This window comes from Amphibalanus amphitrite, unplaced genomic scaffold, assembly GCF_019059575.1.
Source record: "Amphibalanus amphitrite isolate SeventyFive unplaced genomic scaffold, NRLGWU_Aamphi_draft 000447F_arrow, whole genome shotgun sequence".
NCBI lineage: Eukaryota > Metazoa > Arthropoda > Thecostraca > Balanomorpha > Balanidae > Amphibalanus > Amphibalanus amphitrite.
The window spans coordinates 150949-166595 of record NW_024881941.1 but is presented as its reverse complement, the minus strand read 5'-3'; the positions used below and the strand labels follow the sequence as shown (position 1 = coordinate 166595).

The window sequence follows — 15647 nt, the reverse complement described above, 5'->3', positions numbered from 1 at the left end:
CCATTTTGCTATTTCAATTACACACAAAAAATATCAAAACTGATAGTGACAACTTCGGTCTTCCTGACTAGAACTCTGGCTAAAACATGACGCTAGGCAAACAAGCTGGGCGATCGACACAACAAATATCCTGAAAGGAGAATCCGGTTCACCCAATCAAAGGGGAAATGCAGAAAATTGACTTGAAATTAATTTCACCCAAACTCAAATCAACTTTCAACTTGACAGGCGGATATTCCACACACAATATAGCCATGCGTCATATATTGACAAAATAACAAATGCTAAGCCCGAGCACACAAATTTTACCCAAGGCAAGAGAAACGCAATGTATTCAACGCATTATGTGCCAAATTTATCCAAGTGATCGTAATTGCTTAGATGACAAATCCTTGAGCAAAAATGCACATTTTTTCAGAAATCCTTCTACACATTAAACCGAAAAAAGACATGAATTTTTGATGGTGCCGTACGCAACATGACTACGTCACAGTATCGGGGAACTGGATGCCGTCCGATATTAGTTGACAGAATATGCACATATGAGAGAGCCGAGTACCGACAAACACCTGTCCACCTGCCCGCACAGAGGAGATCACATCAGAAATATAACGCGACTGAACACCAATTTGACGTGTCACGATTCATCACCGGAACTTTTCCTATTGTGGCATACCAAAACAGCCGCAAGCAGCATACACACGACAATATTAGGGTAAGCGCTCGTGCATCGTGCGATAAAAACGAACTAAAATACACAACAACGTTTATATGTTGGTCTGGAAACCAGACGTGTGCACAAACAGCAGGTTCGTCGCCATGTTTGGCCGGAGCCAGCGCTGGACATGCCTGGTCCGACGGGGCTTGGACCGGCGGCGGGAGGACCGGTCGTAGCGCACCACTCACTGGCGGCCGGGCCATTCCCCTGTCTCACCGCCCGGCGACTCACCCTCCAAGTCACCGCCGGAGCTCACTTCAAGAGTCACCCGCCCATCTGCCGCCGTTCTGACCTCCGCACGCTAGTTAATACCGACCCGACCTGGCGGGGACAGACATCCTGCATTTCCCCAGCCGCGCAGTGCCCGCCTCCTCCCCGTCCCCGTCTTCAGGACCTCCACACTGCCCCACTTGCACACATCAGTAGGTGGATGCTCAGTGCTCACTGGCCGACCACCACCAGGTCACCCCCGGCCGCCGGAGCGTGTTACACCGACTGGAGGCCGGCGCCCGCCACCTCTCCGTCCGCCTGCCCCACCCAGTGCTCAGCAGACCGGGTCGGTACCGTCCCACCTACCCTGGGTCGCCGCGACGTGCCATCCGCCAGGCGGTCCCGGCGCCCGGCGCCCCTGCCGTCCGGTGTGACGAGCAGCGGGCCCGCTCGACCCTCACTCGCGGCCCAGGCGGTGGCCGGCGCCCCAGTTGCGGAACGCGCCGCCGCCGCCGCCGCCGGCCTGGTTGGCGGCGCCCGGCCGCGGAGGGGGCGCGCCGAACCCGCCCATTCCACCCGAGATGTTGGGCAGGTAGTTGTAAAGGAACTGGGGCGTGCGCAGCAGTGTCGGCCCGCCAAAGTCCTGCCAAAGCCGCCCGGTCACAGTCAGGGTCAGCGAGACTGCACTCGACAAGGCAAAACAGTGAGTTACTGAGGCGATAAGTCGCAGACACCAACTTGCCCGAAAACACCAGCAGTCCAGCAGAATGTGCATGACATAGCTGAACGTGACGGCGCAAAAACTTTTGTAAAAAGACATTTTAACGTGTAAGTGCCTCAACAACATGCTTTACGCAAACGATCGACGATATACTAGAGTAGACGATGAAATAAAGCATTAGAGACTTGAGTAGGACCAGTAGCGGCGGAACACCCTCAATTTAGGGGGGGGGGGGGCACTGCCGACCTTTGGTCCCATTCTTTCCATGCAACGCCCATAGGGCTAATGTTAAAATGTCAAAATCAAAGGGGGGCACGGTGCCCCGGTGCTCTCCCCCCCCCCCGTTCCGCCGCCTATGAGTAGAACGACGAATATAGCACGCCAGTAACTAATGTTTACAATGGTCCAATAAAAGGAGAAGAAAGTGAAGCAAAATACCAAGACTTAGCTCACCTGAGGGTACTTGAAGACAAGGAAGAAGTAGAGGTGACCGATGAGAATGCCAGCCAGCTCCATCGCTCCTGAAAAAACGCAGCCGTCACGCATCAACAAATGAGTCGATAAAAGAGAAACGATAAAAGGCTGAAATGCCGACCTGGCTAGAAAATGTTCAAGACTGAGAGCAATATTCACAAGGCGATTGGCATTCAGCAAGGTGTGTAGCGAAGCATTGCTCGGAGAACACCCTTCAGGCCCCGTGATCAATTCCCTTACTTCGTGCAGCTTCCTCAAACAAAGGAATTATGGCGACGAGCGAAATATAAGACACCGTGTGCCAATGCCTATGTAACGTGTTGCTGCATTCAGAACACCAACAGATCCTAAAAAATTGCCACCTTTAAATGAATTTCAATGAAAATAGTAGCGAATGGGATCGAGTTTTTTATATAGAAGCAGTAAGTTCAAGGTTTTCAGTTGCGGACAGCACCAAGCCCGGTTAACAACTACGCAGAAGACCGCCTTAGCAATCGCTGGCCTATACCCATTAAAACGCCTCCAATATGACAAAAATGGCGCAGCTCACATGCAGCACCCGTGACTAGCTAAAAACATTAGGTACCCACACAGCAACTCGACCAGATCCGCTACTGAGCCGGTGCCATCGACCAGCCATATAGTCGTAGCGAACCGACTGCATTACAAGAAAATGCATTTGGACACGTGACAAACGGGGTAAATGGAATACACCCCCGGCAACCGCTCTGTATCCAGCCAGTCACGCCGCGCCCGTCTCCCCCGCCCCCCCCCCGCCCCCGGAGTATCCCGGGCGACGACGGTAAGGTCATCATCTGTGGCGTTATCGGCCGGGCCAGCCGGCACATCCGACCCCGCTACAGACGGGGGTCGGCGCCGGGCCGCCTCGACCACAGGCGGAGTCAAACCAGACATAGGATGGAATCAGGGGCCGCCTCGACCACAGGCGGAGTCCAACCAGACATAGGATGGAATCAGGGGCCATTCGGACCAGCGCAAAAGAAAACGACCGACGCCCAATAAATTTGAACGTCTGTCTTGTTGAATTTCCCCAAGTGAATTTGAACTTGACTGTTAGGTGAGCAGGCAAAACCGTTAGATTAAGATTAATTCTAGCCGAATTTAATAGGAAAACCCAAGGTGTTGAATGCCTCTTCTATGTTTTTCCTTTTAACGATAAGCAAAGCTTTATATTTTTTAACGACCTCTAAAAAAAAAAACGACCAGGGTGGATGTAGGAGGTTGGAGGCACAAACACCTTTCGGTGCTCTTCACGAGCCATGGCGTCGATTCGAGTTAAATTTTATTACACCTTTCGCTTCACACCACGCATGAAGATAAAAAAACGGAAAACAAAACAGTTCTATACTTAGCTTCGGTATTAATAACGCGTCAAGTTAAAATGAGATGGATTTACCACGCAGTATGTGCAACAGATCAGTCAAAGCAGCATTTTCTCGATCAGGTCATTATCGTTTGATCGATGCTCGTACTAAAAATATCAACTTGCGCTTTCATTTTATAAATAAGGACCTCAATCGCGGGAAAACATAAAGCAAGGCCTTTTAAGTCCACTTTGTTATGAAACCGACAGGAAACGACAAAAACAAAAGGAGCCTGCGATGATTTTTTGCAACATCATCTCAGCATTAAAGTCATGCAGTAACTGGTCCTTCCATAAACCACCTACCCAGTTGCGTCACAAAAATGCATTGCTGGCATGTTAGGTCAGGTTTTGGAGAGCACTCGTGCTGGCGAACGTGACGCAGCCCTACCTCCTCCGGCGATTATGAGGTTGAAGAGCATCAACACCCAGGGCAGGTACATGGCCTTGAACTGGGTGCCGAACCAGAAGCTGACGATGGTGTCGCGGTTGTGCTGGCACCACACGTACAGCACCGAGATAACCATGGGGTCCATCAGCATCTGCCGGCCGGGCGGCGGGCCGTCAGATGCCAGCGGGCAGGGCGGACCGCCAGAGGGGACCAGGCGGAGAGGGCAGGGCGGGGACACGGCACACGCAGCGGGCGGGCACACCTTGGCAGCGGCCCAAAAACCGAGCCAGGCAGATTAGCCACCAATCGGTGTGCAAAAATTAACATTTTCCGCACACCGATGCGGTTCTGAAAGCTTCATGGAACAGTGGCCAGAAAATGCGTGCGGTACGACGCTGTCAACACATGATAAGAGGGATATAAATGAATCATTTTCGATGTCGGCACTTCAGAAGTACTGTTTCTTAGCCCATTGACAGCTTACCGGGTAGTTCATAAACAGGCCGACCACGACGGAGCAGAACCAGTTGAACAGCAGCATGAACAGGTAGTCGGCCGGACTGCGGGCGAAAATACCTGAAACGGCAGCGTCCATCGGTGAACATGAAACGTATGCGTCAGAAGCACTGCAATTCTGGGAAAATAGCTGTCTGTTTTATCAGACCGTCTACAAATACACGTAACTCAAAAGAAACGCAACCCTTGAACACTTTCGAGTTTATAAAATCAATTGCCTTCAGAAACATTCCTGATAATATTATTGTCTCTTCAATATGATATTGGACAATGGACAAGCTCTGCGGTTAACACGAACTTACCGCAAATTGTTTTCTAAAACGGCACACATTTATTTGAACTGTACAAATCCAAGCATCAAGGACACCAAAGAAAGTGGAGCATCCCTTCAGCTGACGGCCATCCGGCTCATCACAGCTAGACCTCGCACACGTGCCCCCTATCGGCATTGGGCAGTGCTGCGACCAAGGTCGGCGCTCACCGGTCTCGAGGCGCAGTGAGTAGTTGTAGAGGAAGTAGAGGTTGATCAGGAAGTGGAACCCGGTCTGTGGACTGAGCGGGTACCAGAACAGCGCCGTCACCGGCCGCCAGATCTGCGGGCACGCACAACGCTCCGTCAGTGGTCGGTCAATATGTCAAATGCATAATCAGATGGGCACACAACTAACATACAAATCTATTGAATACACACATGGATGAAAACTCAGCGTGTAATGCAAACTAACAAGAGTTTACTTAAATCCGTTGCATTAAAATGGGTCATTCTAGCATGTGCAATGTGCAATAGCAATGCGCAGGCAAAAAAAAAAAACGGCTGCCAGTGTAGCCAGATATGCGACCTCACCTGAAGCTGCTTAAAGAGAGGTTCATACAGCAGGGCTAAGTAGTATGCCGATACCAGTCCGAATCGGCCAACAAGTGTGAACAGAACTGTCAGGCCAAACCACAGTCGAGTGAACTGCGGCAGGCTGTTGAACCACGTCTGTATGTCGCTCATTGTGGCGTATGTATGCTCACCTGAAAATGTAGACAGAAATTGGTCAGCCACCTATCAGGAGTTATCAAAGCATTTAGCCTAACGAAACGAACCCACCCGTTGGAAGTGTTAAACTGAAGCTGGCGTACCGGGGAGGTTCCTGCGTCATGGAGGGCGTCGGAAATAGTCGCTATTCCCAAGAACGGGAAACCGCCAAACGAGACCGGCAGCTACAGACCGATCAGCCTGCTCAGCTGTATTAGCCCGCGACCCGCTGGGGGGGGGGGGGGGATGGGGATCATCTAAGGTCATCCGGGCCCTGTTTCAGCGGTGATAGCAGCACGCTGCTATCACACGTGTCTAATTGGGTTTCCATGGAAACATCAACAAACCGTTGCGTCATCAAACTGTGTGATGTCATCAAATATTGCTGCTAACATCTTCACGGCCCTGCGATCAAATCAAACGCATTCAACGACACAGCAACTCTGTTCCAAACGTAGCTATGAAAAGCTCACGGATTACACGAAACGTCATTACTGTGGCGTCACCACATTACGTCAGCTCGCGCAATCTGATAGGTAGCAGGGATAGCAGCGTGCTGCTATCATCGGTGAAACAGGGCCCTAAGGTCACGAGTTATAGAGGTCAAATTGGGATCATGTTTGGCCATTTTTGGTCGAAAAAGTTTTCACAGAGAAAAATTGGAAAAAATCAGACTTTCAACCTAGAGTCAAAAAATTGCACCATAGGTACAAAAAGCATAGCAGACAAAATGATTTTCTCAAATTTCCAAAATATCAGAATCTCTAGATCTAGAGACCTTCTAACTCAGCATCCCAAAATTATATTTCAGCTTGGGTGTCAGAGGGGAATATTCGTCACTAGAAAGAGGGCTGAGAGTGGAAAAATGCCAATCAGAAAGGCACAAAAAAGAGTGGAAAACAGGGATCAACAATGTATTTGTGAATGTTGAAGGATGTGGGAGTTGCTTTATAAGATAATTGAATCGAAAATGGAGGGAGGTAAAAGGTACCCACAGATGCTCTTTATTTGTAATAAAAAGGGGAGTGAAAAATTGCTCTGGAAAGTGGAAAGTGGGAGGTGGGAGCGGAAAATTATTTTGATTTGGAGTCATTTCCCACCCAAACTGGCAAATTTTTGGGACACAGTTCTAACTCAGAATTTAGATTTCTTGAGACATTTTTGAAATTTAGTAAAAAAACGAATGGTATGTAACAGAATCCCTTACTGGCCTCACACATGCTAAAAATCAACAAAGTATCTCTAAAACTGCCAGAGATATACCCAGCCTGAATAAAAATGACTAAAAAAATAAGCTGTCTTACAAAAAATTATACCTCAATGATCACCCTAGCCAAAGATATATTGATTTCATTAATGAAACAGTCCCTTATGGAGGAATGTGGTGCCTTATGGAAGAATGCAAATGATGCAGCCACCTCTGACAGAGGCGAAATGTCAAACAGCATGCAGTTGATTTTGAACTACACAATATTATATTATTGGTCAGTGCGTAATGAGCTTCTGTTGTAAACACTTTTTAGACTAAACCAAAAATAAGTTATTTGTTATGAAGGTGTAAGTTATAGGAAAAAGTTCACTTTTAACATGAGGTTTAGAACTGGAATAGCAGTTTCACAGCTTGAGCTGAGACTAGCACAAATCAGAAGTTTTATGGCCCAACGAATAACGATCACCCTAGGGGGTATGCAAACGAGCGGGGGGGGGCGTTTAACACCCCCAGCCGATAGCTTGAGAACCAATAGGCACAGTGAAACGCATGAGGCGGCAAACAAAAGAACGCAACGCTGAAGTTGAATTTTGAGGTCACAGGTCTGAGGTCAGAGGCCAGTTTTACCAAAAAATACCAGCCGGCCGCCGAAATAAAATATCCAGCCGAAAAAATAGACGCCACACAGCCACGAGTTTCACCAACAAAAAAATTCCAGCCGACTTCGGCCGGAAATATTTGTCGCCGGCAGTCAGCTGATATTTTTATATCGATAATGGTCAAGGAGATTGATAAATGATTTAAAACATGTTTTAATTAAATTTAAGCGCGTTTTTTAATGCAAATAGCACAAATACTTTGCAATATTATTATTGGAAAACATTATATATATTTTTAATAGTTGTAACCGCAAAATAGATCATAATAACTTGCCAATACAAGACCACCAAATTGTAAACCTACGTCATTTATGAAGGTGACGATAGGAAGGATCTTTTTTCCTGTCAGCCTATTATATTTCATTTTTACAATACTTTCAAGTTGCAATTTACCTTTTTGTCTGCTTTTAGTCGCACCTTGTAGAAAATCATCGTGTCGAACGTGCACGCAATGTATGGACCCCCACTCCCACCTTTTATGAGGTGGGGACTATGATAGATGGGACCCGCTCCCGACGGATCCGGGAGTCGCACCTCTTTCCTAGATGTGAAAAGAGTGGGGAAGAAGCGGCAAATATTGTTCCCAGAGGCGCCACCTGAAGCTGGACGGACAGTTCCGCTGCCGAGCGAGTGAACTGCGGTGCTGCGAGGCGGCTTCGCGCGCACTGCATTACACCTACTTCTAGGACCGAGGGCTAAGGATTCGCCAAGGCCTATATAAAGCCTTGTGCCAAGGCGAGTGTCTTACCTCAGGAAGATACCTACCCAGATTAACTGCACCGCGGTCATTGCAGGGCTGAGGGCGGTCGTTCGCCCCACTTCGGCGAGGTGGAGGTCATGCTGCCCGGCTAGGTGGTTTCAGCTGATATGCAGGCCCCGTTTGCCGGGCCCGGTCAAGACGAAGGAACGCCACAGTCCACACAGCAAACAATATAAGCTCCGGCCCCGCTACACTGGTCCGGCTCGTAGCAATACCTGCGCTAGCTTCGTCGACCGTCGTTCGACTGCGCCCAGTACCGCTCAGTGGAGAGTCCTGCCGAACTCATCCACGTGTGCCGAGATCATTCGTTGCGCACGGACACAATCGTCCGACGGAGACCGCTTTACATGATGATCGCGTGGTGACCACCTTTTCGCCGGCTTCCACGCCCAGTCGAGCCGTCCGGCTACGCCCCAACCTAATGATCGCTCTAAGCCTTTCGACTGGTTTGCGAAACTCGGGTCTAATATCGAAGTATTTGGGAGTTATGACTTATGACACGTTAAAACCGTGTTCATGAACAAATATACATTATGCAACTAAAAACGCCTTACTTACTTTAACTTTTCTAGGCTGATGACAACCTATTCATTGTAATATTTCTAAAATGTAAATAAATCATGAGCGATGAGCATAAAAAGGTGAAAAAAGCGATCAACTAGAAGCTAGTGTGGAAATCCACTGACGTAGGTCGCCTCGTACTGGCGCAGCTCGTACAGCGGCACCGGCGTCTCCCGCACCCGGCCGTCCGCCTTGCCCGCCTGCGCCATCAGCCGCTGGAAATGGCTGCGCTGCCGCTCAAACATTAGCGTGACCGCCTGGCCGGCCCGGCTGACGCGCGCCGTCCGACGCACGCAGTGTGCCTTCAACAGCGCCGAGATGTCGTACGACACGACCGCGTCCACGGCGTCCACGTCAATAACGCGCGCCATAGCCTCGAGCACACCAGCGCGGCCATCTCAGCTAGCGCGCGCCGCCGCTGGCCCGCCGGCACTGCCCCAGGGAACTCGGCCTCGCGCGCGCCCAGCACCGACAGCGGTAGCTCCAGCTGGTGCGCCGCCTCGTTCCAGTTGACCAACACGAGCGAGCGCCGCCAGTCGGGCTGTCGGAGCAAATTGTGCATCAGCAGCGGCTTCAGCGGCTGCGGCGCCACCACGTTGAACGACTCGCTCAGCTCGGCCGGCGTGGTGAACCTGCCGACGAACTGACCGGACAGTGCGACGGCGGCGGCCGCCGTGCCGGCAGTGTCCCAAAATTATATTTTGGCTTGGGTGTCAGAGGGGAATATTCGTCACAATGTCAGTCAGAAAAGCAGAGAAAGAGGGAAAACAGAGATCATTAGTTTATTTGTGAATTTTGGAGGATGTGGGAGCTGCTTTACCTACCTATAAGATTATTGAATCGAATATGGAGTAGGTAAAAGTTACGCGCAGATGCTCTTTTGGTAGAATAGGGAGTGGAAATTGTTGTGGAAAATTGGATGTGGGAGCGGAAAATTATTTTGATTTGGATGCCCCTTCCCACCCAAACTGGCAGATTTTGGGACACTGCGTGCCGGCCACCAGCAGTCGCGGCTGGAACAGCGACATTCGCTCCAGCTTCTCCGGCCTCCGGGTTCTGTGACAGGGTGGCCAAGAACGGCAGCTTCTGCAGCGGCAGGTGAGGCGCGCAGACGGCGGCGGCCGTCAGCCGGCCGGCGATGCAGGGCGGCGGGCCGTGGCCGCCGCCACCCGCTCCACCGCTTTCAGTCAGCCCGTCTCGGCCATCTCGATCACCCGGTCGGCTTCGTCGATCACCAGGTAGCGCAGGTGCGCTAGCGAGAAGCCCTCGGCGCTGGTTATGTGATCCATCAGCCAGCCGGGAGTGCTCACCACGATCAGCCAGGGAGACCGGGCCGCGCGGCCCCACCGCCACCAGTTGGTGCCCCCCTCGTGCCACTGTGTCTCCACCCAGCAGCCGGACGCAGAGCGGCGTGTCGGCGTCGTACTGGCGGAACACGGCGGGCACCTGAGCGGGCAGCGCCTGTGTGGGTAGCACAGCTAGCGCACGCACCCGGCGGCCGGCGCACCGCGGCGCCGCGCCTGCACCAGCGGCAGCACGAACGCCAGCGTCTAACCGCGGCCGGCCGGCGCCGAGACGCAGAGGTCGGCCGGTGGCAGCGGCGACTCTGCGGCCGCCAGCAGCTCGGGCAGCACCGTCACCTGCACCAGGAACACCTGTTCGATGCCCTCGGCGGCCAGCCGGGCGCGCAGCTCGGGGCAGAGCGCCGGCAGATTGGCCGGCGCCGGCCGCCGGTCGCCAATCGGCTGCGGGTGCGCCAGCCAGTCGGGCAGCGCACGCGGTGCACGGCCTGTCGGCTCGAGCGCTCCACCTCGTCCAGCACGGTGAAGTCGTCCGCGGCGGCGTCTCCATCCGACTCGGAGGTGTCCTCACTGTCGTTATTGGCGACGGCGGCTGCCGCTGTGCGCTCAGTCAGGTCGGCCATCACAGCAACACTCGCCGATGATTGGCGTCATCGAAACCGTCGGACGACGGTGGATTCACCACCGTTTTTGCAGCAGAGACTGGAAAAACCTCAGCAATAAACAAGGGAAAACTTCACAACATGCCACAGCCCGCAATTGTGCATATTGTCATTTTATTTCTCACATGACAGAAAATATTGGCTGCTTTATTCTAGGAACTGGCATGAAAAACATAAGCTAAAATCAAGCTAAGTGAATTATTATTGTATTTCAACATGAGACTGGGAAAAAATCCTTGTCACTGTCAACATGACCAGTGTAATGGTAACGGACGGGCTGCATGAACATTTCAGCGCATGATCTGAAAACTCTGTGTGCAGAAATTTCAGCGCTGAGGTGAACAAATAACATTTCGGCCGCAATCTGCCTGGTGCCTCAATAATTTAGCAAAACTAACTCACAATACTTACAGCCAGTTTTAACACCCTGCATGACTCATGCATGCAAGATACACATGCATTCAATATCAGCAAAGAGCACACACAACAGTTATGGATTCATTTACATTTTACATTACTATTATTTTCTTTTCCTTCAATATTGGCAGCATGACTTGCTGAGTTCAGTGGCACAATCTTATGACAGCATTCAGCAAGTTTGTTCGGGTTCGCACCCACGCAAACTTTGCACGTTTTGCTTCAAAAACAAGCCTTTATACATTTCTTTCATGCTATTCAATTTCTTTTTTTTTTAATTTATTGTCATTTATCTTGAAAATCTTGCCATTTTGGTCTTAGCAATGTCAATGCACCTTCCCTATTCCGCACAGCTCAAGTAAGTTCCACCCAAAAGTAGTAGTATCAGTAGCTGGTGCCTTGCAATGTCAAATGTAGCTGAATATGTGAAAACAGTGACATATTTATTTAAAACCTTGAGTCCAATGAGCCTGCCCTCTCTGCCTCTCCTTCCAGCATTTCTTCAAGCACCTTCAATTTTCAAAAATGACCTTCCATCATTATTTTCCACTTCCGTGCGAGCAATGAACTTGTAAGCTGACCACTAGTTAATGCGCTATCATCTTTCTGTTGGGTGCTTGTAGCAAAAATATAATATAAAACGAAAAAACTAACACCACAACACCAAACACCAGTCTTGTTGGTTCCTTTTGGTCCTGCCTGGTGACAAAGGCTCTTTCTTTACGCAATATCATCAGTATTCCTCTTCTAATCTTGAAGCCCAGATGCTTTACAAATTGGCCATGAATGATACTAAATTATTATATCAACTGGGAAGCGCAAATCACGATAATTAGTAACAAATGAGGCCAATTGTTCCAACACGACATCGAAAAAATAGACGGGGTCGCCCGTCTATTTTTTGGGCTGTTTTTCTACAAATAATGGCGCAAAATAACACTCCATTAATGCCGCATTTGCCGTTGGTGAAACTCATTGGCTATTTTTCTGGCTGATATTTTTTCACGCCGGCGGATATTTTTTCGCCTGGTTGGTGAAACTCGTCGGCTGGTTTTTGACAGAAAAATTGCGCCGGGCTGCTATTTTTCTGTTGGTAAAACTGGCCTCAGGTCAACAGAAATCATCACGTCATTAAAACCACAATATCTAAAAAAAAATTCGACATATTTTTTAAAAACTGTCACAATTTACTTCAATCAATTCCTTACGCACAGTGCACACCGTTTATATGCTACAGTGCGACAAAAAAGTGGGAGCGTTTAACGCCCCCCAGCAACTCGCGGGTTAATCAGGGACATGGATTAGGTATTCCTGGATGGGACACTCCGCCGATTTTCCGACCACCCGGCGGCGGCGGCGGATTTCCCGACGGCGAGGGCGCTGGCGCCATTTTAGCATTGCGGGCTATGGGCGGAGCGTGTCTTTTGGTATACTTTTGTCGTTTATTACTTACCTATAACCGATTTTGATGAAATGTTTTGTGAACCTGGTAGAACAGGAATTGAGGAATGTCATGGAAATATTCTTTTCCCAGTTTTGATTTAAGAAGTTGCTTAAATTCTGCTGACAAGTGAGGGGTCGTAATTACAGCCGAAGAGCTAATGTTAGAATAAAGCTAAATTTTATGCTATAACATGAAAATAAGTTGATATTTGTATTAAATCATCAATAGGAACTTGTTTGACTGCCGAGGAACGATGATATTTGATGATAAATTGCATCGGCAAGTCAAGAATACCGGCTCAGTTTATGGGCATCAGGTAATGATTCCGTATGTGATAGTGACTAAATGGAGCCATAATAATGATAAGAAAGGACTAAAAATTATGTTTAAAGTGTCTGAAATTGTGTCTTATGAGCTAAAGTTAGCTAATTTCGCCCTCCATTACCGCGTTTTTAGCACGCAAGCCGGTGCAGCGGCCGCCGGCGCACTCGCCGCCGATGTTTCGGAGCTCCGCCACCAGGGCGGCCGCTTGGTCGCCGGCGCTAGTGTTGGGGAATAGGGAGTGTCCTATCCAGGAGTACTTCATCCATGTCAGGGATGTGTCTTATTGAGGAATGTGGCCACGTCATCGTCAGCCAATCAGCAAGCTGCTTACAGCCAATGCAGCATGGGTGGGTTTGAACTAAACAATATGATTGACCAGCGCGTGATAAGCTTCGGCGTCAAGCATTATTTTATGCAGAGTTCTTCCTATGTTGAAACATAAAAAACCTAATACTTAAAAAGGTTTTAATTCATTTTCAGCTTATTTTGACCATAAAAATCTTTAATCCATTCCAAAAAAACTAATTTAAGAAAGGTGGTATATTCCTTTTTAACAACTTCCCAGGCCTTACCTACTCTACACCCCCAACCACTCCCTTCTCAGGAAATTTGAGCACATCTTCCAAGTTCGAGTCAGACTCAGAGTGACAGCAAGGCAAAGAAAGTGGTCTACAGTATATAGAGCCTTAGGTCTACACGTTCTTGGTTTTCCTGCCGACTATATCATCATATATACGCTGACTATATGATATATACGTTCTATATATACTGATACGGCCTATATGTATATACCTACATATACGGCTTTCTTGTGAGACGTGACAACAAATGGTAAATTATCTAAGTGATCTTCCTGCCTTCGTATTTCTTGCTGAATAAATTACCTCAGTGCGTTCCAGTCCAAACGACCAATCAAAACCTTGACTAGATATGATCAAGGAATACAAATAAGTATTCAAAAAAAGTTATTTTGATCAAACATCAGGTCAACAGTAAAAACTCTTCATGCCTTTAAAAAATTGCAATCAATATTTTTTTGTCAAGAAAAGAAAACTAGCTAGGGCTGGAACTAGGGTAGTTTAGCTAATGACGTCATTTGACTAGCTGGAGGTAAATGGTGGGTAAACGAGACCAAGGCTGCGTATTTACAAATTGCAACCGAGCTCCGCCGTGGGGTAAGGTGGGCAGGGGTTTTCGCACTACGGCTGCGGTTGAACTACCGTCTGTGGTAGAAACTTCAGGGCGATGGCGCGTTTCATACGAGATGTGGCGCAATGTTTGTTTGCTTCTGAACTTGTACTGTTATTGCTGTGAATTCTTGAAGTGGGAGTGTTTCAATAACAATTTGTGGATTATTTGAGTTTCTTTATATAAACATGTGTAGAAAAGTATTATGAAACATTGTGTGGAAACTGCAAATACTGATATGATCAATTACTTAGCTTGGGAATTGATACACATTTTGTTGAGATTTGTCTGACGACTGACAAATGGTACGTAACAAACCTCAAGCATATCATGATCTGAAGCTGTTGCAACAAATCAAAATTGCTTTGTTGGAAAGACTGGAGCATGGTTCAAGATGATGTGTAAAAATTCAAGATTTGTGGGAAAGCTTGTGACTGTAGAACGGAAACAGTTCTATATGATGGCTCAATCAAACATGAAAATGGACGACAAAAGTAGAGTTTCAACATTCAGCATGTGAGAATAACTTCAGAAATTCACAATTCTTGTAGTATTGCATTCTTCTTATGTACAGTTATAGGTTTTGTTAGGGTATTTGAAATTCATTGTGTCAGTTGAGATATAGATGGATTGCGGACAAATTTTAGAATCATTGCATGGAAGCTAGGTATAAGGTACTTGTTAGGTAGAAAGGTATTGATGATTGCCATGAGAAGGTCTTTTTATGATTTAATATATGGTCGTTGTTGTGCCTACAAAAATGCAAGCTTACTAGCAACTAGTTTCTGAATCAAATCGAAAGTATTTACCATGAATGTAAATATGTACCTGCAAAGTATGTCAATAAATTTGTGTGATGTTGACCAGAGAGCTTTATCATCTGGGCATTTATGTCGCTTCTTGCATTAGGTGTTAAGCATAGTAATTACGGATGAACTTTGTGCCAATATCTTCAATGCACAATATATGTAGCATGTCTACATCCCTCACTGATCCTAGCTATAGGCATTTGGCACCAGCAAGACCAAGGGCATGAACTTCACAGTTGCTCAACCTTTTGTCATGTACCACCAGTCACTTTTTTACTTAGGTGCACATAGCAGTGCACACAACAATGTGCAGAGGGCCTACACAAAAACAACATGATTAGTGTGCACTATGCACAGGATTGTACCCTGATTATTTGAATATTTTGATAACTCAACAGTCAACAGTCAGGAGTAATTATTGAATATCACATTTACTATACATCACTTGTCAAACAAGGGCATGATGACACACATTTTGACAAGCAATCATGGTAGTATTTCAATAAGTTGGACAGTCATCTCCCTGGGCGTCGTTTTTCCAGGAAGGTACATACCTCTGCACTCTGCAGGTGTTGTGGTAGGCTAGGTTGAACTGGGTCAAGTTAGGCGAAGTAAGGTGGTTAGGACCCGGTCGGACCGTAAGGCCTGGTCAGGTTGATTTTAATCTTTCATTCTAATTTGACATAACCTATTACCTATGTTTTTGCTCCAGTCTGAATTTCATTAGGCAATGAGTTAATTTTGCTTTGTTTTTATGATTTATCTGTCTTGTTTTGTGTTTTTGTCCCTTATATTTTGCCCCATAGGCAAGGGTGGAGCTTTTCCAGGGAAGGTGGTGGAGCATGATTTGAGGCGCTCAACCAGACGGCATAGGAGG

General features: G+C 47.9%; 1 protein-coding gene across 10 annotated transcripts; it reads right to left on the bottom strand.

The window, feature by feature from the left end:
* Window positions 1–249: 249 nt before the first annotated feature.
* LOC122391637 (derlin-1-like) lies at window positions 250–13774 on the bottom strand. 10 transcript variants are annotated; one of them, XM_043385746.1, is made up of 7 exons: window positions 13658–13774; window positions 5259–5431; window positions 4896–5007; window positions 4383–4474; window positions 3899–4049; window positions 2103–2170; window positions 250–1571 (listed from the first exon to the last, which is right to left on the bottom strand). In XM_043385746.1, exons 2-7 carry the CDS (start codon window positions 5409–5411, stop codon window positions 1386–1388), a joined length of 762 nt encoding a protein of 253 aa, XP_043241681.1. In that variant the 5' UTR covers window positions 5412–5431; window positions 13658–13774; the 3' UTR covers window positions 250–1385. The 10 variants fall into 10 exon arrangements, with proteins under 10 accessions (XP_043241681.1, XP_043241683.1, XP_043241680.1 ...); XM_043385748.1 differs by having other exon boundaries at window positions 13566–13690; XM_043385745.1 differs by having other exon boundaries at window positions 13570–13690.
* Window positions 13775–15647: the final 1873 nt, after the last annotated feature.

What these genes read in the sequence shown, in the direction of transcription:
- LOC122391637 (XM_043385746.1), bottom strand. Translation starts at nt 5,411, where the DNA reads ATGAGCGACATACAGACGTGGTTCAACAGCCTGCCGCAGTTCACTCGA. An exon ending in CTCACTGCGCCTCGAGACCG is followed by an intron (nt 4,475 to 4,895) that starts GTGAGCGCCGAC and finishes CTGCCGTTTCAG; the next exon opens with GTATTTTCGCCCGCAGTCCG. An exon ending in TTGTCTTCAAGTACCCTCAG is followed by an intron (nt 1,572 to 2,102) that starts GTGAGCTAAGTC and finishes CGGCTTTGGCAG; the next exon opens with GACTTTGGCGGGCCGACACT.